At 38.9% G+C, this 18,582-nt stretch overlaps 1 protein-coding gene across 21 annotated transcripts in view; it reads right to left on the bottom strand.

The window, feature by feature from the left end:
- The window catches only part of CADPS2 (calcium dependent secretion activator 2), a 530,843-nt gene that overhangs the window by 44,154 nt on the left and 468,107 nt on the right, over positions 1–18,582 (bottom strand). For 7 of the 21 annotated variants that reach the window (XM_032870374.1, XM_032870406.1, XM_032870389.1 and 4 more), the window contains 4 exons: positions 17,635–17,776; positions 12,586–12,741; positions 10,901–11,048; positions 4,550–4,624 (listed from right to left, as the gene is read on the bottom strand). In XM_032870374.1, coding sequence (XP_032726265.1) covers positions 4,550–4,624; positions 10,901–11,048; positions 12,586–12,741; positions 17,635–17,776 — 521 coding nt within the window. Of the gene's footprint in view, positions 1–4,549; positions 4,625–10,182; positions 10,198–10,900; positions 11,049–12,585; positions 12,742–17,389; positions 17,510–17,634; positions 17,777–18,582 lie in introns of all 21 variants that reach the window. The other 14 variants (XM_032870302.1, XM_032870293.1, XM_032870306.1 and 11 more) reach the window with 3 other exon arrangements.

The following is an 18,582-nucleotide window of genomic DNA, read 5'->3' as shown; positions in this document are numbered from 1 at the left end:
CACAGGCAGAGCTCTAGGCCTTCTTCCTCTCTTCACTTGGAGTAGCCTGGCACTGATCAATGTTATACTTTAGGGTGCTACCCAAGATATAATTAAGAACATTAAGTGCATCTTCTAAGCTTTATAAAAATATTTGAAAAGTCCTTGCTAGAGGATCTCAGGGTTCCAACTCTAGCACTGTACGTGCCATGGGACTCTGGAACCTGGGGAGAAACGATGCGCATCCCCAGAGCCTTCTATAAAGAAATGTACGTAAGGATTTTTGTTTTAGATTGACAAAAGGCTATAGATATTTTTTGTCATTTAATACTCATGCTTTTTTGATGAGGAAATGAAGTTGTGTAGGGATACCCAGACGGTAACATGAAGGAACAGGACCAGAGTTCAGATCTTCCGACAATTCCACATTTTGGTCAACTAAATTATAAGGTAGTGATAAAAATGGCATTTTTGGTATCCTTTCCTTGGCAAGATTTAATGTTCCCGCTATCATTTCCTTTCCTCGGTAAAATTATCTAAGTCCCTTTCTGGCTAGAAGCATCTTTACTTTTTTCCCTTTTAAGGTTGATTTTCAATTCTCCATAGGGTTTCGAGTTATGGCACATCTGCCTAAGAACAGCAGCCAGTGACATAGAATCATTCCTAATGGTGAAATCTTATAATAGCCTTGATAATTCAGTTCCATATACTTCCTCTGAATTCCAGACTCAACTATCTGATGGTCTTCTTGGCCTCCCCTCCTTCAGATATCAGTCAGCTCACTCTCCACATGTCCAGTACGACATTTTGGTATTTCCCTCAAAATCTGTTCCTCTTCTAGGCACCCCGTCAGTCGATGGCTTCAACATGCACATTGTGCTTCCAGCCATACACCTGGGAGCGAGCTAGGTTTTCCCTTCTCTCCCCATTACTAACCCTGGGGCTGCTGTAATAGGACACCCTACTCTGGGTGACATACAAACACACTTGTATTTCTCACAGTTCTGGAGGCTGGGAAGTCCACAAACAAGAGGATGGTATATTTGGCGTCTGGTAAGAACCCCCTTCTTGGTTTAGAGGTGATGGCTTCTGGCCACATTTTTACATGGCAGAAGGAGTTAGGGAGCTCTATGGGGTGTTTTGTTTTGTTTTTTTTTTTTTAATAAGGGCATTAAATCCTATTTATGAGGGTTCCATCCTCGTGACTTAATTGCCTCCCAGAGGCTCCACCTCCTAATACCATCACCTTTGGGGTTATTAGGTTTCAACATATGAATTTGGGTGGGGAGACAGAAACATTCAGTCTACAGCACTCTTTAAATGTCTTCCGTGTCTTTGGGTTAGTCCACCAAAGACCCACAGAACACTCTCCACAGTACCCTCTCTATAATCCATTTGCTACAGGCAATCAGACGGATCTTCTTATAATGCAGATATGATTAATTCTTCACCTTTACTTGCTGCCTCCCAACCCTTCCACGGCTTCCCAATGTTCTGAGATGAAGACATTAGGTTCCTCAGGCCTGAAGTTGGGCTTTTCACCACAATTCCACTCTGCCTCTTAGGCACAGAGTTGGGAATCGTTAGTACACAAAATCAGAAGTGTGAAAGTCACAGAAACTTGTGGAATAAGCTCAAAAGAAGATGAAAGATGGAAACCGAAGGGCTACCAGCATTTAGGTAGTAGGTGGAGAAAGGACACAGAGATGTAAAGCCAAGTTCTTTTCTCAGCATGGAAATGTGCATGCAGTTGGGGCACATACTGCTGAGTGCTAAGTATGATCGAGAGCTCTGGCTTATTCTCTAATCATTTGTGAAGATGTGTGTAATAAGAGGAGGATATGGAGGTGGGATTGAGGAGAGAAGGTAAAAAGAAGGAAGTATGCTTTCTAACTTAACCAAAGGTAACAAACATATTCATCACGATGCACAGAATAACTAAAACGTGGGAAGAAACATTTGGGATACAACGCAAGTAATTCACTGTTCTACTCTATATTGAGTTAATTATTATGCTAGGATAAAATAAAAATGTCTAGGATACGACTCTTGAAATCTGACAGGGTAAAAACAGTAAATGTAGAAGTTGCCCATTTTAATTTTTAGAGTATTTTGCGTTTCGCTGATTTCCTAGACATCTAGAATCGGCATGTACATTGGGTTAGGAATCTGAAGCTCAGAAGTTTGGTTCCTGACTATCTTACTTAATTAGGTGTGTGGTCAGTTTAGTAGACTACTGTGAGGATAATGTTTGTATCTGTGAATTAGGGTAAAACTGTCCATCCCATCGGAGTTTCACAGCTGGTACTTCATAAATATCCCTTTTAAAGATATAATTTCTCCAACAACAACAAAAATGCGAACATACTATCTTAGAGGGTTGTTTTGTTTTTAAATACGATAAACTGGAGTTTAAAGATCTTTCACATGATAGCCTGGATAGCGATTCATCAGAGCAATGTTTCCCAAAGTCCGACTCACTGAACCCTTACATCAAAATTACCGTGGTGTCTGATTAAACATGTACATTCCTGCTCCACTCTCAAACTTCTAATTCAGAATTGTCGGAAAGAAGGCATGGGATCCACATTTTAAATGGACCTCAAATAATTTTTGGCTTGCTAACATTTAAGAATTGAATTATAGAGCCTTATTTTCTTTGTTTAATAAAATTAAAAAAAAAAAACCACCACCATTTATTGTCATTTCCTATCTGCGTAAACTCTCCCTGAATGACTCACAGACAAGGAAGGCACCAAGTTCACTTCATCTCACTTTAGTGGGCTGTCTGTGCAGTACGACAAGCCGCTATGCTGGGCCCCTGGGAGGACGGAAACCTGCCCTGCTCTGCCTCTGGAGCTTTGTTCTCCAGTGGTTTCCCCCTCCCCCACCCTCTGGATGCTTTCCCTGTTCAACTTTTCCCTTTCTACTTGTTGGTGGGTGTGTGTTGTATGTGAAGGGGCAGGTATTCCTGTGGGGGTAGAAGTCAAGAGAATGGGAACAAACTGGAGGGCTGGTGTTATGCTGAAATCTTCCTTGTGGCTATTTTCCATCTCAAGACTTGCTACCAAGGAATTTGGGAAATATACAAACAAACCCTCCTAAACCCTGAAGAATCCCCCTGCCTCCAAAATCAAGTATAATTCCACCATCCAGAGAAGCTCTGCCAACTTTTTGGTGTTTAGCCTCTCTTTTCTCTATGTGATGCAAATTCAGATTTGCATTTCTAAATATTTCTATTTCTGAAATAGTTTCCATTTCTAAAATATTAAGCTTTTTTCCACTTAATATTATATTATGAAGCCTTTCCTTTATCATTAATAGTCTTTGAAAGCATAGTTTCTTAGTATAGATGTTCCATAGTTTACTTTACTATTCCCTTCATGTTAGATATTAAAGTTGTTTCCAATTTTTCATTAGAAGTAATGTAACCATATCAATGTATCTCTCTGAGTGCATCTCACTGTGCATCTCTCTGAGTCGGAAAAAGATGCAAAAATATTTGTTAGGTAGAAGGGTGTTAATGTACTTGATATAGTTCCAAACTATCTTGAGGAAGGTTGTAATGAGTTATACTACCGCAGACAGGAAGTGTGAGTGTCCCACCTCACCTTTTCTAAAATCAAGTGTTAGTTTAAAAACATCTATGCTAATTTGCTAGAAAAAGTGGTATGTTAATTGTAGTTTTTCTTCATTCCTTAAATGATGAGTGAGGTTTAACATTTTTCACACCTCTTGGGTATCTCTGCTTTTTCTTCTCTAAATAACGTGTCCTTCATTTATTAAACTGGGGGCATTTCTTTTCTTTTTTGTACGTTCTTCTGATTGTTTTATGAGGCCTGTCTAGGGGTTCTCTGACCAAGCCTTGCAAAGAGCAAGGGCTCCATCTGCTCCCGTGAATGTGTCGCTGGACCACGCCTGTTCTGACTCCTCACCCTCCTGAGTTCCATTTTCTGTCTCTTTCCCCCAGACCCGGATCTTGAGTGTCAGCTCATGGTGGTCTGTTCCACCTTGGTGGGATTTTAAATAGTCTAATCATTCCATGGAATACTCATCGATGCTTCATCCCTACTTATACAATGACAGGCCATAGCCTTCATCAGAGATATCTGGAGCATCAGATCGGAAACCGTGAGAGCCTCCCAGGAGTGGGGAACCTCAGACTGTCATCCTTCTCAGTCTGCCTGGGACCAGCTCTAGAGCCTCGGCACAGTCATCCCCATAAAGAGGCTACACTCAATGACCAGTGACAACTCAAATCAGCCAAACAGATAGACAAATAGGAAGAGAACATAAATGTGAAATAATAAGGTCTTACTGGAAGACAGAGTTATTTTTAAAAGCCAACAGCTGCAAGAAAAGCCAAGATGAACTGTAAACACAAAATCAAAGTTGCTGACAAACAGTGTCCACATTGTGTTCAGAACTCTTCTTGAAATCTGAACTTTTCTTGCATCTCTTTGTAAAACTATTTTTCCATTAGGTATTTAGAAACATGAGGCAGATTTTTCTAAAAATTCTCAGCAAAATGATTTTTGAGTCTGACTTAAAAAGATGAATAATACATTACCTTTGAAACTAGCAGTGAAATGATTTCTTTTACAGCGTTGTCAATCAAATCATCTATTTTTGAATGGTATTGTTGCTGGATATTAAAAGACAAAGATGCATTAGTTTATGTAGACACAAAACTTTTGTCCTAAGTCATAAATGCTTTAAAGCTCCTAGTTATCACATATCCGATTTACTTAAAATGATCATTTTGAACATCAGAAGAACAAAACCTTGAAAATGATCCACCCAATCAACACTTTTTACATTGTGGCTCGGAAATTTTCCCATGTGCACTGTTGAGTTAAGCAGCTAATGGGGTTATTATATAGCTGAATTGGGTTCTTATTCTTATTCAGGCAGAGGAATGTGAAGGATACTTTTTGTCTTCTCCTCTATAATTAAGGTAGCCGTGTATTTTTCTAAAGGGTTGGTTTAGCTGGAGAAGCAAAAAGACTAGAAAAAGATTTAATTAATACAGCATTTCATGTCTGACAACTCTCATTCACAAGTTATTTTAAATGTGCTCTAGAAATAAAATGAGCTCCCAATTGTTCGGTCTAAAAGGACCGTTTTTGTCAGGGCGGGGAGCAGCAGTTTATACAATCCTTACAATATGCTCAAGCAAGGGCAAAATTAAAATTTCATCAACAAAGGTGAATAGATGGTAACAAATTAATAAGCCATAAAAGGTATAATGAAACAGCACTCACTCCCCACAGTTTTATCATCGCTTCCTCATGAAAAAGACGCCTTCAAGTAAATATAAAAAAGATGTATTTAAAATAAACCTGAAAGGCTCCTTTTCTGCTCTTAGAGAATACGAGAGAGTTGCATTCTTAAATTAGCAGCAGCTTCGGCAGTGTGTGAAGGCACATTCATTTAAACAGTAATTCTTGCTTTAGAAGCATTTATCTGACAGCCGATTGTCCCCAATAGCCACTTCAGAGAAAATGTGACTTGTAAAGACTAACCCTATCTTGATGGTTCAAGGCTTCTCGGAATAGCTAACATAATGCATAGAGTAAAAGTACTCAGGTCAGTATAAACATTAGACCAACTTAACAGCTCCCAGATGAATGGTTTCCTAGGATGTAAGTTTTTGAAAGAGATTTTTTTCTTCTGAAAACATGTCTCAAAGTTTCCACACATAACAAAACATCAGCATAGGTCTGCTCTGGAATACACAGGAATGATTTCCCCCCCGTAGGCTCCGACCGTTACCAGCGGCTGTCTACCTGCACACACACAACAGGAAGCCCCGTTCTGGGGCATGGGAATTCTCTGCTCTGCGTGTGTGCTGACAAGTGGTCTAAAATCAATAGCACACACATCAGTGTGGAACTTTCTGGGCATGTATTTCACCTAGTGAAGGGAAAAATAATTATGTGACTGTTTTCCTGGAAGACTTACTGATTCCCAAACTTGTGCTCCCCAGAGACGACTAGAAAAGAAACATGGAGCATGGATTTCTATTAGACTAGGGCCATGTCCTTTGCTTTTAGAACAGCTTGAAGGAAAAGGGGAGACAGTAAAGAAAAAACACAGAGCAGAGAAAGAACCTGGAGGTCTGGCTGCCAGTGGAGGTGGCTGGGAAGCATCCTCCAGACAAAGGTACCAGAAGTCCCGGGCTCCAGCCAGTTCTACAACTGACCTGGTATGAGGAGCTTATGCAAATGAGGTCTGCCCACCTCGCCCTCCCTGCTCCTCTCTCTTCATACACTTCTCTCTCCAAATCTGTGTCTGTGCAGCAGGAGGAAGTAAAATACCAGACTGAGGCTCCTCTTTGGGGTAGAATAGAGGTGATGGGCTCCAAGCTTCTCACTTCCCTCTTCCCTGGAAAGTGCTACAGAACATACACGGATCAAGGTGCCCAGACCTCTGAGCAATTCCATGTTCTTAAATATGTACTCAATATGTTCAGTGTTTATCTGTATTTGCCATAGGTTTCATTTCTTAAAAGATTTTAAGTAATTCTGGACTCAATATGGGGCTCAAACTTAGATCAAGATCAAGAGTTGCATGCTCTGCTGACTGAGCCAGCCGGGTAGCCCTGCCCTATGTTCATTTTTTAACTCGAGAGTAATCAAATATCATCAAAAGGCTATTGGATATAAAACTGTAGAGCTTCTACATTTTAAACTTTTGGACTGGATCGATTTGGACATATCCTAAAATCAAGAGATGAGCCACTGAAGAGGTTCCTTCGACCCTTTTTATCAAAAGGCGGGGAAAGGGATGGACCCCAGGAGCCATCACATTTTCCTATAATATACACCTTTAGACTGCTGTTTTCTTTGACGCCTGATCTGGCCAAAAGCAGTGAGAACAGAAGGAGGGAGGGAGGGAGTGGAGAGGGGAACAGGGAAAGAGTAGGAGAGGGATAGAGAGAGAAATGCAAAAAATTAAAAAGGTAGAAAAGTATACTAAATGCACCACCCAAGGGGCAAACCCAAATAGCATAAGGTTTGTTAGGATTTTATGATATGAGATTTTACTGTTGTTGACTTATCTGATTAGCTGGGACTTTCACTAATGTTAAAATTGCCCGGAACTTCCAGAATCTGTCCTAGCTGCACAGTCAGTGGAGATTGTCTGGAAGCACTGTGGGTGGGAGTGGCCAGCTAGCCTCAGAATTCATATTTCATATGTACATTCCGCAAAGAGAACAGCTCACATATGCCACACAGAGATGATAGAAGGTTAGCTAGAACAAGTTATAGCTTCCAAAGACAAACACAGACCCACCAAAAGAGATCAGAGAAGAAAAGACTTTATCTGCATATTTATATTACCTTACCTGAAATTGGTATATTTTATTTAGATTAACAGATCTAATTTTTGATAAAAATCTGCAGAGGTTTTTTTGTCTGATAAAAACCCATAAAATTTCTATCAGAATATTTCAAGTCAGGTTGATAATCCTACATACCAGGGCTTTGGCAAATCACAGCCCATTTCTTTGACTAATTCTCCCTACATCTGTAGGGAGTGTATGTGCTCCTCCAGTCAGCGGATGCTGACTTTAGATCAAGATTAACCTTTAAGGAGTTTGCACTTCATGGAGTCCAGGGAATTCAGAGATCAAACATGGGTCTGAAATCCTGGTGCCCCTACACTCATGTACCTATCCTCATCTCCCCTGACTGTTGCTAATGTAAACACTCCAGAAACGGAGGCTGACCAGATGCCAGTACAATCCAGCATTCTTAAAAGATTTTGGTCCTTCTCTTGGGAAGAACTTTAAAGGTACTAGATTGTCAGTTCTGGAAATGGAAGCATTCTACTGTAGGTGAGAACAAATCCTACACAAGGACCCCCCATTAACGTACTTCCATCCTCAATGGATAGGCCATCGGGTGGGGGGGCATCTAAGTGAGACCCATGCAGTTGAGAGAGAACAATGATTTCTAAACACGGGTGGTTTTGTGGTCCCAACATCTGTCCCTGAGGAACTGGCCTGAGACTGCTGACTCATTACACACAGCTGTCACGCAAGCAGATCATTCGCTCACTAATGACTCCATTAAATACCATTCCGGGCTGCGGTTGAGCACATTTTCCTCAGGTGCCATGTAAGAAAACAGAATCTTAACTCAGGAGCACAGAAGGGGCTGCCTTGTGGAAAAGGAGTTGAGAAGGCTTCATCTCAGCAATGACATGTAACAAATTTACTGAAGACGTTGGAGAGAGAATTCCTTAAAATTCAAAAAACTGTCCCTACTGGGTTTATCTATAGAAGCATATATTTTACAAGGTTCCAAATTGTGTAATAATCTAGTTTTTAATTTGTTGCTTACTACAGAATGAGGTCACTGGCTCACCTCTGCATGTAATGTATTTGCTAATTTGCCTCAATTCCAAAACTTATCTCAAGCACAGAGAGGGAAAGCCTGTGCAGTTATGTGGGTGTATTTATTGGTGATTAAAAGCAAAGTATAAAGTCCTTCTTTTGCACTGAAATTCTTGCTAACCACTTTTCACAGTTGCTAATGGGTTTTCCACCTGCACATTTTGAATTATATTAATTGTGCGAAAGTTGTGGGGAACTAATTGTCTCTGGTGAGAAGGTACACATGCGAATATAATGAACAGTAGCAAATTACTTTTCAAAGCCATTTACCTATTAATATAAAGAACCATTTGACAATGCAACAATGTTTTGTCATGTGTGTGTGCGCCTGTTTTTCTTTTGAGGTACTATCGAGAGTTGTTTCTTACAGGGGAGGATTTTTAGAGTGGTGACAAGAAATCAGTCTGGTCATTCAAGCACTACTTACTAAGTGCCTATTATGTGTCAGGTACTGCCATGTATGTTAAAACAGATGGATAAATCCAGTATCAATGGGAAGAGGCAAAGATGATCTTATAAACCCGGTAAGAAATGGATGGACTTATGGAGAGACTTAAGACAATATTTCTGAGTAGACCATCAAAGACTTACATCTGGATATCGAAAAACATGAAAAGGGAGAGAGATGAGCCATTGACATCCAAGCCAGCTGCCTCTTCAGATGACTGGAGGCAATAAATCATGTTGTAGGCATTCACAGAATGATAATTATTGAACATTCTATAACACGTATCAGTTACTTAATATATATGTAAGGTTGTATGCTATGGTATTAGAAATACATCTTTTCCCCTTGAATTGCTCAAAGAATGAAATATGTGTGCATTTGCATAAATTATGGCCAAATAGCTAATGTCTACATCTGGTTTAGAGAAGTAGGACATTCACAAATAATGGGCCTCTTACCCTCTTTCAGAGCTACCTAGCCTTTCTGCTTGGATGGGAATTGTCAGCCCAGTAGAGTCACCCTGAGTGTCTTACAGTGTCTTACTATAAGACTTGTAAGATTTAACATATCCATAGAGCACAAAAACATTGTAACATATCAAAACACATATATAAGACAGGTAAGTATATATAATATCCAGTTTATTTTATATGCATAAAATTTTTCATATCACGTTCCTCTGAGGTTCTGGGTGGTAATTCAAGACAACTTTGTTCTCTCAGGAGAAGAAAGGCTCCTGACACAAAGGCCTGCCTCTTCCCCATCTCTGAGAATGGTTACTTCCCAGGCCACGAATGGGAAGAAAGAGTGTATCACTGGTGGGCATGTACCTTATTGATATCCACAACTGGGGATTTCTGCATGAAGTGGCCTTAGGAATGGTCTCCTGGTCCTCACATTTACAGGTACCCAAATAGTATATATTTGCCATCCAGAGCTCCAAATTTTTCTAGTATCGGTGAAAGTATATACTATAGGTATATGCATCTTGAAAATATTAATAATCATACTGCTTCTGAATTTGTTTAAAGGAGGGTGAGTTCATTTTGTTTTAAATAATTTTATCCTTAAAAAAAAATCTAAGAGCAGTTTGCAGATCCTGCAGCCTAACAGGGAAGAAACATTTCCCTGGCATTATTTAGGGCATAAGTATTTATACGTGTTTTAATGTATCTCTGGGTATTGCTATGCTATAATAAGCTATTAGTGTTATATACATACATGGAAAACATAAATCTGAGAATGGAATTAATTATATTAATTTGAAAAGATGAAAATAAAAAGGGCACATTTACACAAATAATAAATCAAATAAAAGTGTTTTTACAAAACAACAAAAAAAAAGACTTACCCATTGACTACCAAACTGGATCATGCCATGGAGAAAAAAGAAAAAAGGACGATGAACATAGGGGAAGAGTAAAGAAATGATGAAACAGTAATTACAATGAACAAAATGTCAACTTAAACAGATAATCTAAGAAAAATTGATCTACTTTCACCCAATCAACACTCTTAACAAAAATAAATCATGGGGTAAAGTAAGCTGTGTTTCTGAATATAGAACTGAACAAAACATGAATCAAAGTAAAAAAAAAAAATGGGACATTTATTTAAAAAAACAAGTAATTCTTTTTAGTACATTTCTACTTGATCTTTAAAACACTGAAACTTTTGTGTAAATAAAAATATTTCATGTGCTATTTTCTGTGCCTTGTGTTTTGAATGCAAACTCCAGGTACTCTAGATTTGTCTAAACAAAGCAGGTAGCTTTCCAGCTTTCTTATTTGCTTGTGAAAAGTGAGGTTTATGTAAATACACAACACCTAAGCTGTTAAAAGCCTCAATGGACACTTGTAAAATTTAGGGCAGTCTTCATATAAGACAGAAGAAACTGACATGAGCAAAGGGATAAAGGGCCTTCCATTATTACAGTCAAGAAAAGCTCAAACACCTCTATTGAAGGACTTGGGTCTTTTCATCTAATCAAGCGAGAGACTTCCGGAACCGGCCTCCAGCACCCTCCTCTGTCAGGGTACCTATCCGTACCTGACACGTAGTTCACTCACCTCTTGTCCTCCATCCAGGGCACAAAGCTTGGTGCTTTGCTTTTTGGCATCGACTAATACATTAAACATTGTACACACGGAAGCCGGGATGCGCAACTCGGTGGTTTTGCTTGCCTTTTGCAGCTTGGCTTCGAAGGCAGTTCTTGTTCTAGTCATTAAAACACGAATTTGGAGTAAGAAATTTGGAAATAATGTCTCACCTGTTTAGTAAAAGTGAAATCAATACTACAAGATGCTGATTTAACACATGCAAATAAGGAGTGTGGCATTGCTTGGGAGAGAGGGGCTGGGATGCTTTTCTTGTTTCAGGTGTCTCATGTAAAAGATCAGGGAGCTATTTTATATTAAACAGCTTTTGCAGTCATGCAGACAGTATCTCTACCCAAAGGAAGCTTTCATTACAGCTAGTGTAAAACTTTTTACGGAAACATCTCTTAGTTTTACTTAACTGCCTGAATTAATTTCCAAGTATAAAAACCACTTGTGGAGCGCCTGGGAGGCTCAGTGGGTTAAAGCCTCTGCCTTGGCTCAGGTCATGATCCGGGAGTCCTGGGCTCTCTGCTCAGCGGGGAGCCTGCTTCCCCCTTTCTCTCTGCCTGCCTCTTTGCCTACTTGTGATCTCTCTGTCAAATAAATAAATAAAATCTTAAAAAAAAAACAAAAACACTTGCTTCTCTGCATTAAAGCAGAACAAATCTGAGCAAGGGTTTACCAAATTTTAAAAAAAGTACAAGTCTGGAAAACTCTAAAACATAATTAATGTACAATAGAGAATGTATAATTCTCTTGTGTCCCTTAGGTTTTCTTTCAAATACCCAAAGTTGTAGGTAGGTGTTTGAAAGAAAGTGTGTTGCAATTGTTTTTGTGAAAGTAGCCAACAACACCCACAGGTTTGAGACATTAGAATCGCATATGACAATAATGATATTTTTAAAACATTAGAAATCTAATTGGTGGCCTTGCTTTAGGAAGCCATTAAAAATTTCTTAATTTTGAAGAATTCAGGATTATTCAGTTGCTCCAAGCAATGTTTATTCCAAAATGCTGCCCACATCGTTCTGTACCTATCATAAACGAGGGCAATGGGAAAAACACTGCTTGGCTAATTAGAGATTCAGTGCTGATTTTCTAAGAACTATTAAAGAAAATGAAAGCACTTTTGGAGAAATTCAAAGCCTCATAATTTATTTCTGGTTCAGTTCTGAAGACTATAACTGGATAGTTGGAACTCATTCGATGTGCGAAGGGAATACCAGAAAACAGAATCATTGATGGCGCGGATTATAATCTGGGTTTGCCATGCCATTTCACAGCAGACACTGTGCATAATGCATCAAGTACTTAACAGACCTTTTCCATATGTCTCAGCAAGTACTGCCTCGGGAATTGAAAGCACAGTATTCCCAGAGAGACAACCATAAGCACCACAGAAATGATTAATATAGTATGGATGTTACTGATGAAGGCAATGTGAGAAGGTGTGTTTAAAAAAAAAAGTTTCATGCCAATTTTATCAGTTACAGGAGGCCCCAGGATTTAGGTCTGAGAACCCAATGTTCATTAAATTGTGCAATGGTAGTACATATCGAAACCTTCCCTTGTGACAACTAAGTAACAGGTACTCGGCAAAAAGTGTTCCTCTGGGTGCTGGTGTACAAAGCAGCAACTTGAAAACACAGGTCTACCTTTTGACACAGGCCTCTATCATATCACTGGCCATTAGTTTAAGTCTTTGCTCTAAGTGGTGGGCAAATTCTTGTTCTGGCCAGTGCAGATCAAAGACAAACATTTGCAGGGCATCAAGTTTCCAAAAAAGGTCTTCTGATGTTGCTGAGCCATTGCTAGAAGAAAAAGGAAACATGAAGAACATCGTGAACTTCCACTGTTCTCTGTGACGATCGCCAACACACTGTTTTTTGCCTTTCTGTATCAATTGCCATTAATGAAAAAATATCACATAAAATCTCTAATAATTAGCCATTTCTTTATTCAACCTTCTGAATCTCTTTTCACTTCTTAATGAATATACGGTGAGGCAAAAAAAAAAAAAAGCAAATAGGAATGAATATAGTAAGGTTTCATAAAAAGGGGTAGAATGTAGAAGGGTACTTGACTAAGGAAAAGAAATCAAATTGTACACAGAAGAACAAACGTGTTAAATGCTTTTTACCAATCCATAGGATACAGATAAATACAGAAGTATTTCTTCCTGGAAATTCAAAGAGCGTGTTTTACGTCAGAAAGTCCATCTGACGGCCACCAGGAGATTCACTCCTTCGTGCACACACACCTGCCTCTGTCCTCACAGCGCCTTCTGTCCGTCTGCAGACAGGTGCATAGTGTACAGATCTCAGATCTCTCAAGGACAGGGGAAGTGGAAGTGGAGTAACAAGCTGAGGAGGGAAGCAAATCTCAGGCCCACTTTGAAATGCTTCGTGACTTTTCTAGCTCATAAGGAAACCGAACAGTACGACACACAGTCTAGCAAGGAAACGATATCCAGGGTGCTCGGAAGGCAGAACACGGTCATGTATTTCAGGTCATTTCATCTGTCTAACTTGGGGTCTGTGGCAAAACCACTCTAGGGGACTAAAGTTTCATACCGTGCATGAAGGTAATTTGTAGCAAGATACATATAATATTTGGGCAAAGGATAATAACTACTGCTTTCCATTATGCAAGTAGAGAGCCTAATAGGGAAACAGAAGTTTTGAAAGTAAAATAATCCTATGTTCAAACACACTGAAACTTAATAGTAAAAGAGAACAAAAGGAGAAAAAGGGGCTGTGTGATTCAGTTCTCCTCAGCTTGCCTATAAGTGCTTAGCATAGACTAACCTAAAAATTGTATTGTTAGTGTGCAAAAGAAAAATAGAGAGGTGAAATAATTTATCACGAGAGCACAGTAGAAAACTTTCATAAAAATAAAATTCTTTAAAAAAAATTCTTTAAATACCTACTGTGTTTAGCCAAATATATCTTGATTAGTGGCTTAAAAAACAGCTCCTTCCCTGGCTAATTAAATGTGTACTTCCCTCCCCCACCTCCACCTCAGTATCTTTCCTGCATCACCAACCTCCTTTGTGTTCCTCCTCCCATTCTGCCAGTAACTCCTCATGGTCTCCTTGCCTAGCCAAGATGTGCTCAGAGTTCACTTCTCAAAGGACCATCAACAGCTCCTTACTCAGTATCTTGTAACTTTAAAAATCAGTGCCCCCAAAGTACCATTAAGCAAAGGAAATAGTCAATACCATGTTGACGTTGCTGTAAAATGTCAGAAAAAACACATTTATTTTTCCCTTTTGCCACATATATAATAAAAATCAAAGGGAAAAAAATGTCCAGGGAAAATCCTCTTACATGTCCATAGTGTGCAATGTGGTAAATTAGAGAACCTATATTTTAAGAGTAACTGAACCTAATTAGTTAAAAAAGCAAATCTACTAATAATTTTTTATTTTGGAGAAGGAGAAGGTCACTATTTGAAGCAGGTATGTATTCTTAATAATGTAACAAAACAATAAAAACCATCATCAGAACATAAACCTGAAATAGTGAAGATGGAATTCGATTGAAAATGGGTTCTTGTAACATGACCATTAAGTCTTCACAGAGAGTATGGATATATGTTTCTTTTGTTTTTGGATGCTATGGAATGATAAATGTGCTTAATTAGGAATATAATTAAGGTAATAAGTGTTTGTTATAATTAAATGGATAAAAAATGTACATAGGTTTTCTGTTGAGCTGGAATTTATAACCTTCAATTTACTCAGAAATTTTCATCTTAAAATTACTTTTAATCACTGATCTATGCAGAAAGTATTATTAACAGATTAAAGAACTCAAATGTGAATAATGGATCCTGAGATGACTTCCTAAAATGTCAGTAGGAAACTTATCTACTTATCTACTTTTAGAGCTAAAGAACAAAAATAACAAAAAACAAAAAACTGTGAGGGAAGAAATGGAGAAGCACCTCGTAAGGTGATACTGATATATAGGTAGGTAGGAATGTACCTTTAAAGCCGTGGTTATGTTCTATTTTTAATTCCTTACATATGAAACAGACTTTTTATTTATTTATTTATGTTTTGCAATTTAATGCTTTATAACAAAAGTTCAAAAAACTAAGGATGCCTGGCTGGTTCAGCCAGCGGAGCAGGAGACCCCTGATCTTGGGGTTATGGGTTCAAGCCTTGCATTGGGGTTAGAGATTACTTAAAAAATAATAAAAATAAAATCTTTAGCAAAAAAAAAACACTCAGAACCCCAAAAAACTAGTGATTACATCATAGCACTATAAGTAATTTTGAGCACCCTGATGAAGAGCCTAATGTTGGTAATCTTAGCAGGTAAAGATAACAGTGATTAATTTATAAAACATGTTTTTTATTTACTCAGAATGATGAAAGTATGAGCACTTTATTTACAAAGCCACAATCTGTCACGATTCCTGTCCTGAGATGCGGGTCATTTTAAGATGGGGCTCCCAACAAATGAGATTCAGGCTTCACACATACCTCAAAGCCAAAAAATAGCCCCCCATTATCACAAGGTAATGCCCACAATAATGTTTCTGGTTAAAATCAAGGGTGTTAAACAGATGAGTAATGAAGAAGGAGAGGAATTAAATTATAAAACAGTGTTAAGGAGCACAAAAACACATAAACTTAGAAAGATACATTATACTTCCCAGATAACTGCCAAGCACACACAGAACATGACTCTATACACTAAAACTGCCCAAAGCATTTGCCTGAAATAAAGAGATTCACATGTAACCTAACCTCCCAGTAACTACTGTGGGCACAGTGATGATGTTTAACTTGGAGAGATCTCGCTAAGCTATTTCGCAAGTTATTCTTGGTCTCTTTTTTCTTGAGGGTATGTAGCCTTGACTGGGAGCAGATTTACCAGTGGGTGGGAGGACAGGCAGAAAGGATGCTGGGCAAGTTCTTAGCCAGTATATTCTCTGGAAGCTGAATACATGAATAAGTAGTGAGAGCTTTACAGTCCCCCAAACCTGGGTTCAAAGCTTGCCTCTGTCACTTACTTACTGTAGGACCTCGGGCAGGTTCTGTTTCTTAAGTTCTTTATGACTTAGTTTCCTTAATTATAAAATGGGGACAATGACATTTACCTACCAGGGTTGTCGTGAGGCTTAACTGAGATAAAGGATTTGGCCCTTAACCTGGAATATAGTAAGTGCTTAATGAGTGGTAGCTATTTTTCTTCTTCTAATTATTATTTTTTCTAGCTGATTTCATATGAGGCCTTGGGCAAAGCATGGACTATTATTGAGTTCATTTGATTGCTCTGAGGCTCATACATTTGAAAACTATACAGTTAGGAATTATGATGATTGATGATGTAATAATGATAAAAATAATGATAAAAATCATAATGTAGCATAGGAGTAGTTATTATTTATTGAGAGCCTGGGATGTGCCAGGCACTTTCCATCACTTTTTTTCTTTTTTATCCTCACAAGAGTGTCTTTAAATTAGGTGTCATAACCTTTTTAGCATTGGGGATACTGAGGCTAAGGAAGATTAAATGATTACTAAACTAGGACCTAAATTCGAATTTGAAAGCCTGTGTTCTTTTTGTTCTAGTGACTCTTAGTTACCGAATCTGCAATAGGTGGGCTGAATCACAGGGTGGAACTAACAGGTATGGATTTTATGATATAAAGATTATTTAAAAATAACAAAGTACATCAACTGATAGATGAAAGGACAACAGAGGAATTTGCTGGTGTTAGGAAATAAAGGACAATCACTTCTCTGCAACCTGAAATATTATTTAAAAGTACGACTAAGGGGGCGCCTGGGTGGCTCAGTGGGTTAGAGCCTCTGCCTTTCAGCTCAGGTCATGATCCCAGGGTCCCGGAATCGAGCCCCGCATCGGGCTCTCTGCTCAGCAGGGAGTCTGCTTCCCTCCCTTCCTCTCTCTCTGCCTGCCTCTCTGCCTGCTTGTGATCTCTGTCATATAAATAAATAAAATCTTTAAAAATAAATAAATAAATAAAAGTACGACTAAGATAAAATAGAAAAACATATCCTTGACATGATTCTTAATGATGGTTTTCTACGTGTACAAGAGAAACTATGCGGGTAGTAACAAAGCTGAAGCCAGCTACGGTTCCTAGACATACTGTCACCACAGCGATCACCTGAACCATGGTATATCGTTTAGGCTCAAGTCTACAACCTGGGTCACAAAATGACCTCTCACCTACAGATCACATATGAACTACATCAAATCAGTGAGTGGGGTTGTTTTGTTTTTGTTTTTGTTTTATCTGTATCATTTATCAATTTGCTCAGCTTAGCTTAATAGCTTAAAAAACTCACACAACACTAAAACATAGGATTCCTCAACCAATGATGATAAATGCCATGCAATCTGAACACATGTGCACAGAACACAGCCCAGGCCATGCACTAGCTAACACACCACCAGGAAATAAGTGAGGGATACACACGTGGACTCATATAAAGGAGCCATCCACGAAGGAGTAGAAAAGCTAGGAATCTGTGGAAGATTAAGAGGCAGACTTGGAACTTTTGGAAGAGCTACATTGGGAAGACTGTTGGCGATATTCCTGTAAAGAAACAAACAACGTGGGAAGGGACCACCATAAGCAATAACTACAGATGGCCATGTGTAAACTCATAAGGTCAGGACTGAAGAGACAGATGTTCTATGGACACTAGGCAAGATACCTACTTGACAGGCTGCCATGTCTCTTGCTCAAAACCTCTGTGAATTGACTGGGCGATGGAGGACTCCATGAGATCGACGTAGCGGACAACCAAGGGCACAAAGATTTCTTGCAAATGTTTGTGAAATTTTCCATTACACAAAAGTGCTGAAATAGTCAAGCAGAAACAGTGTTCGTCAGAGGGATCATATCAGGCATTTGGGAAACAGGGGTGAAAACACATTTCCTGAAAGAGTCTGACACAGAAGAACGGGTATAAAATACAGATGATATCGGGTCTTGCTCCTCATGTTGAATATATCATGAAAGCTTATCAAGAAGTAAAATTAACCTCCTAGGTATGGCTGTCAACATGCAAACAGATTATATCTCGACAAAATCTTCCTGGCAGGTGGGATGTCTTTACTTTCTAAGAGGTTTAACACATGACGCACATGACCACTTGCTAGAGACTCAACGGAGCTGCTGGATACCCTGAAGGTCTTGACACATGTAAACAGAGCAATAAAGAGAGTTGCAATCCCTAGGCTAGATGGTATGTCACGGGAGAGCTAAACCCATTCAATTCTAAGAGCTAAGCTTGATGAATTCTAAGAGATACACTTGTTTAATTCAGCAGCAGGATGACTGTGGCCTTGGGACTACCTATTCAGATTCATGAACTTTTCAGTTATTTGTAGATTTTCTTGTTAGTCATCCAATTTTCTACATGTATCTTTCGAAACAGCGTATCATATGCATTTTTTGGGTGTCCATTTGTCTTTAATGAAATACACTGTGGGACATCCTACCTAAAGCAGTTGTGGAAGTCTTGGAATTTGTGCTATTGGGATAGGACTATTAAACAGGTAGGTAATAGTTAAGGTGCACCTCCTTATACCAGAAAGTGGGTGCTTTCTATGCCCAGGATGCAATTTCATTAGAAAAAATTCAGTGCTAGCTATAGACTGTGT

Source organism: Lontra canadensis, unplaced genomic scaffold (assembly GCF_010015895.1).
Source record: "Lontra canadensis isolate GAN:19392208 unplaced genomic scaffold, GSC_riverotter_1.0 scaffold2, whole genome shotgun sequence".
NCBI classification, from domain to species: Eukaryota; Metazoa; Chordata; class Mammalia; order Carnivora; family Mustelidae; genus Lontra; species Lontra canadensis.
This window is presented reverse-complemented; position numbering and strand designations above follow the sequence as displayed.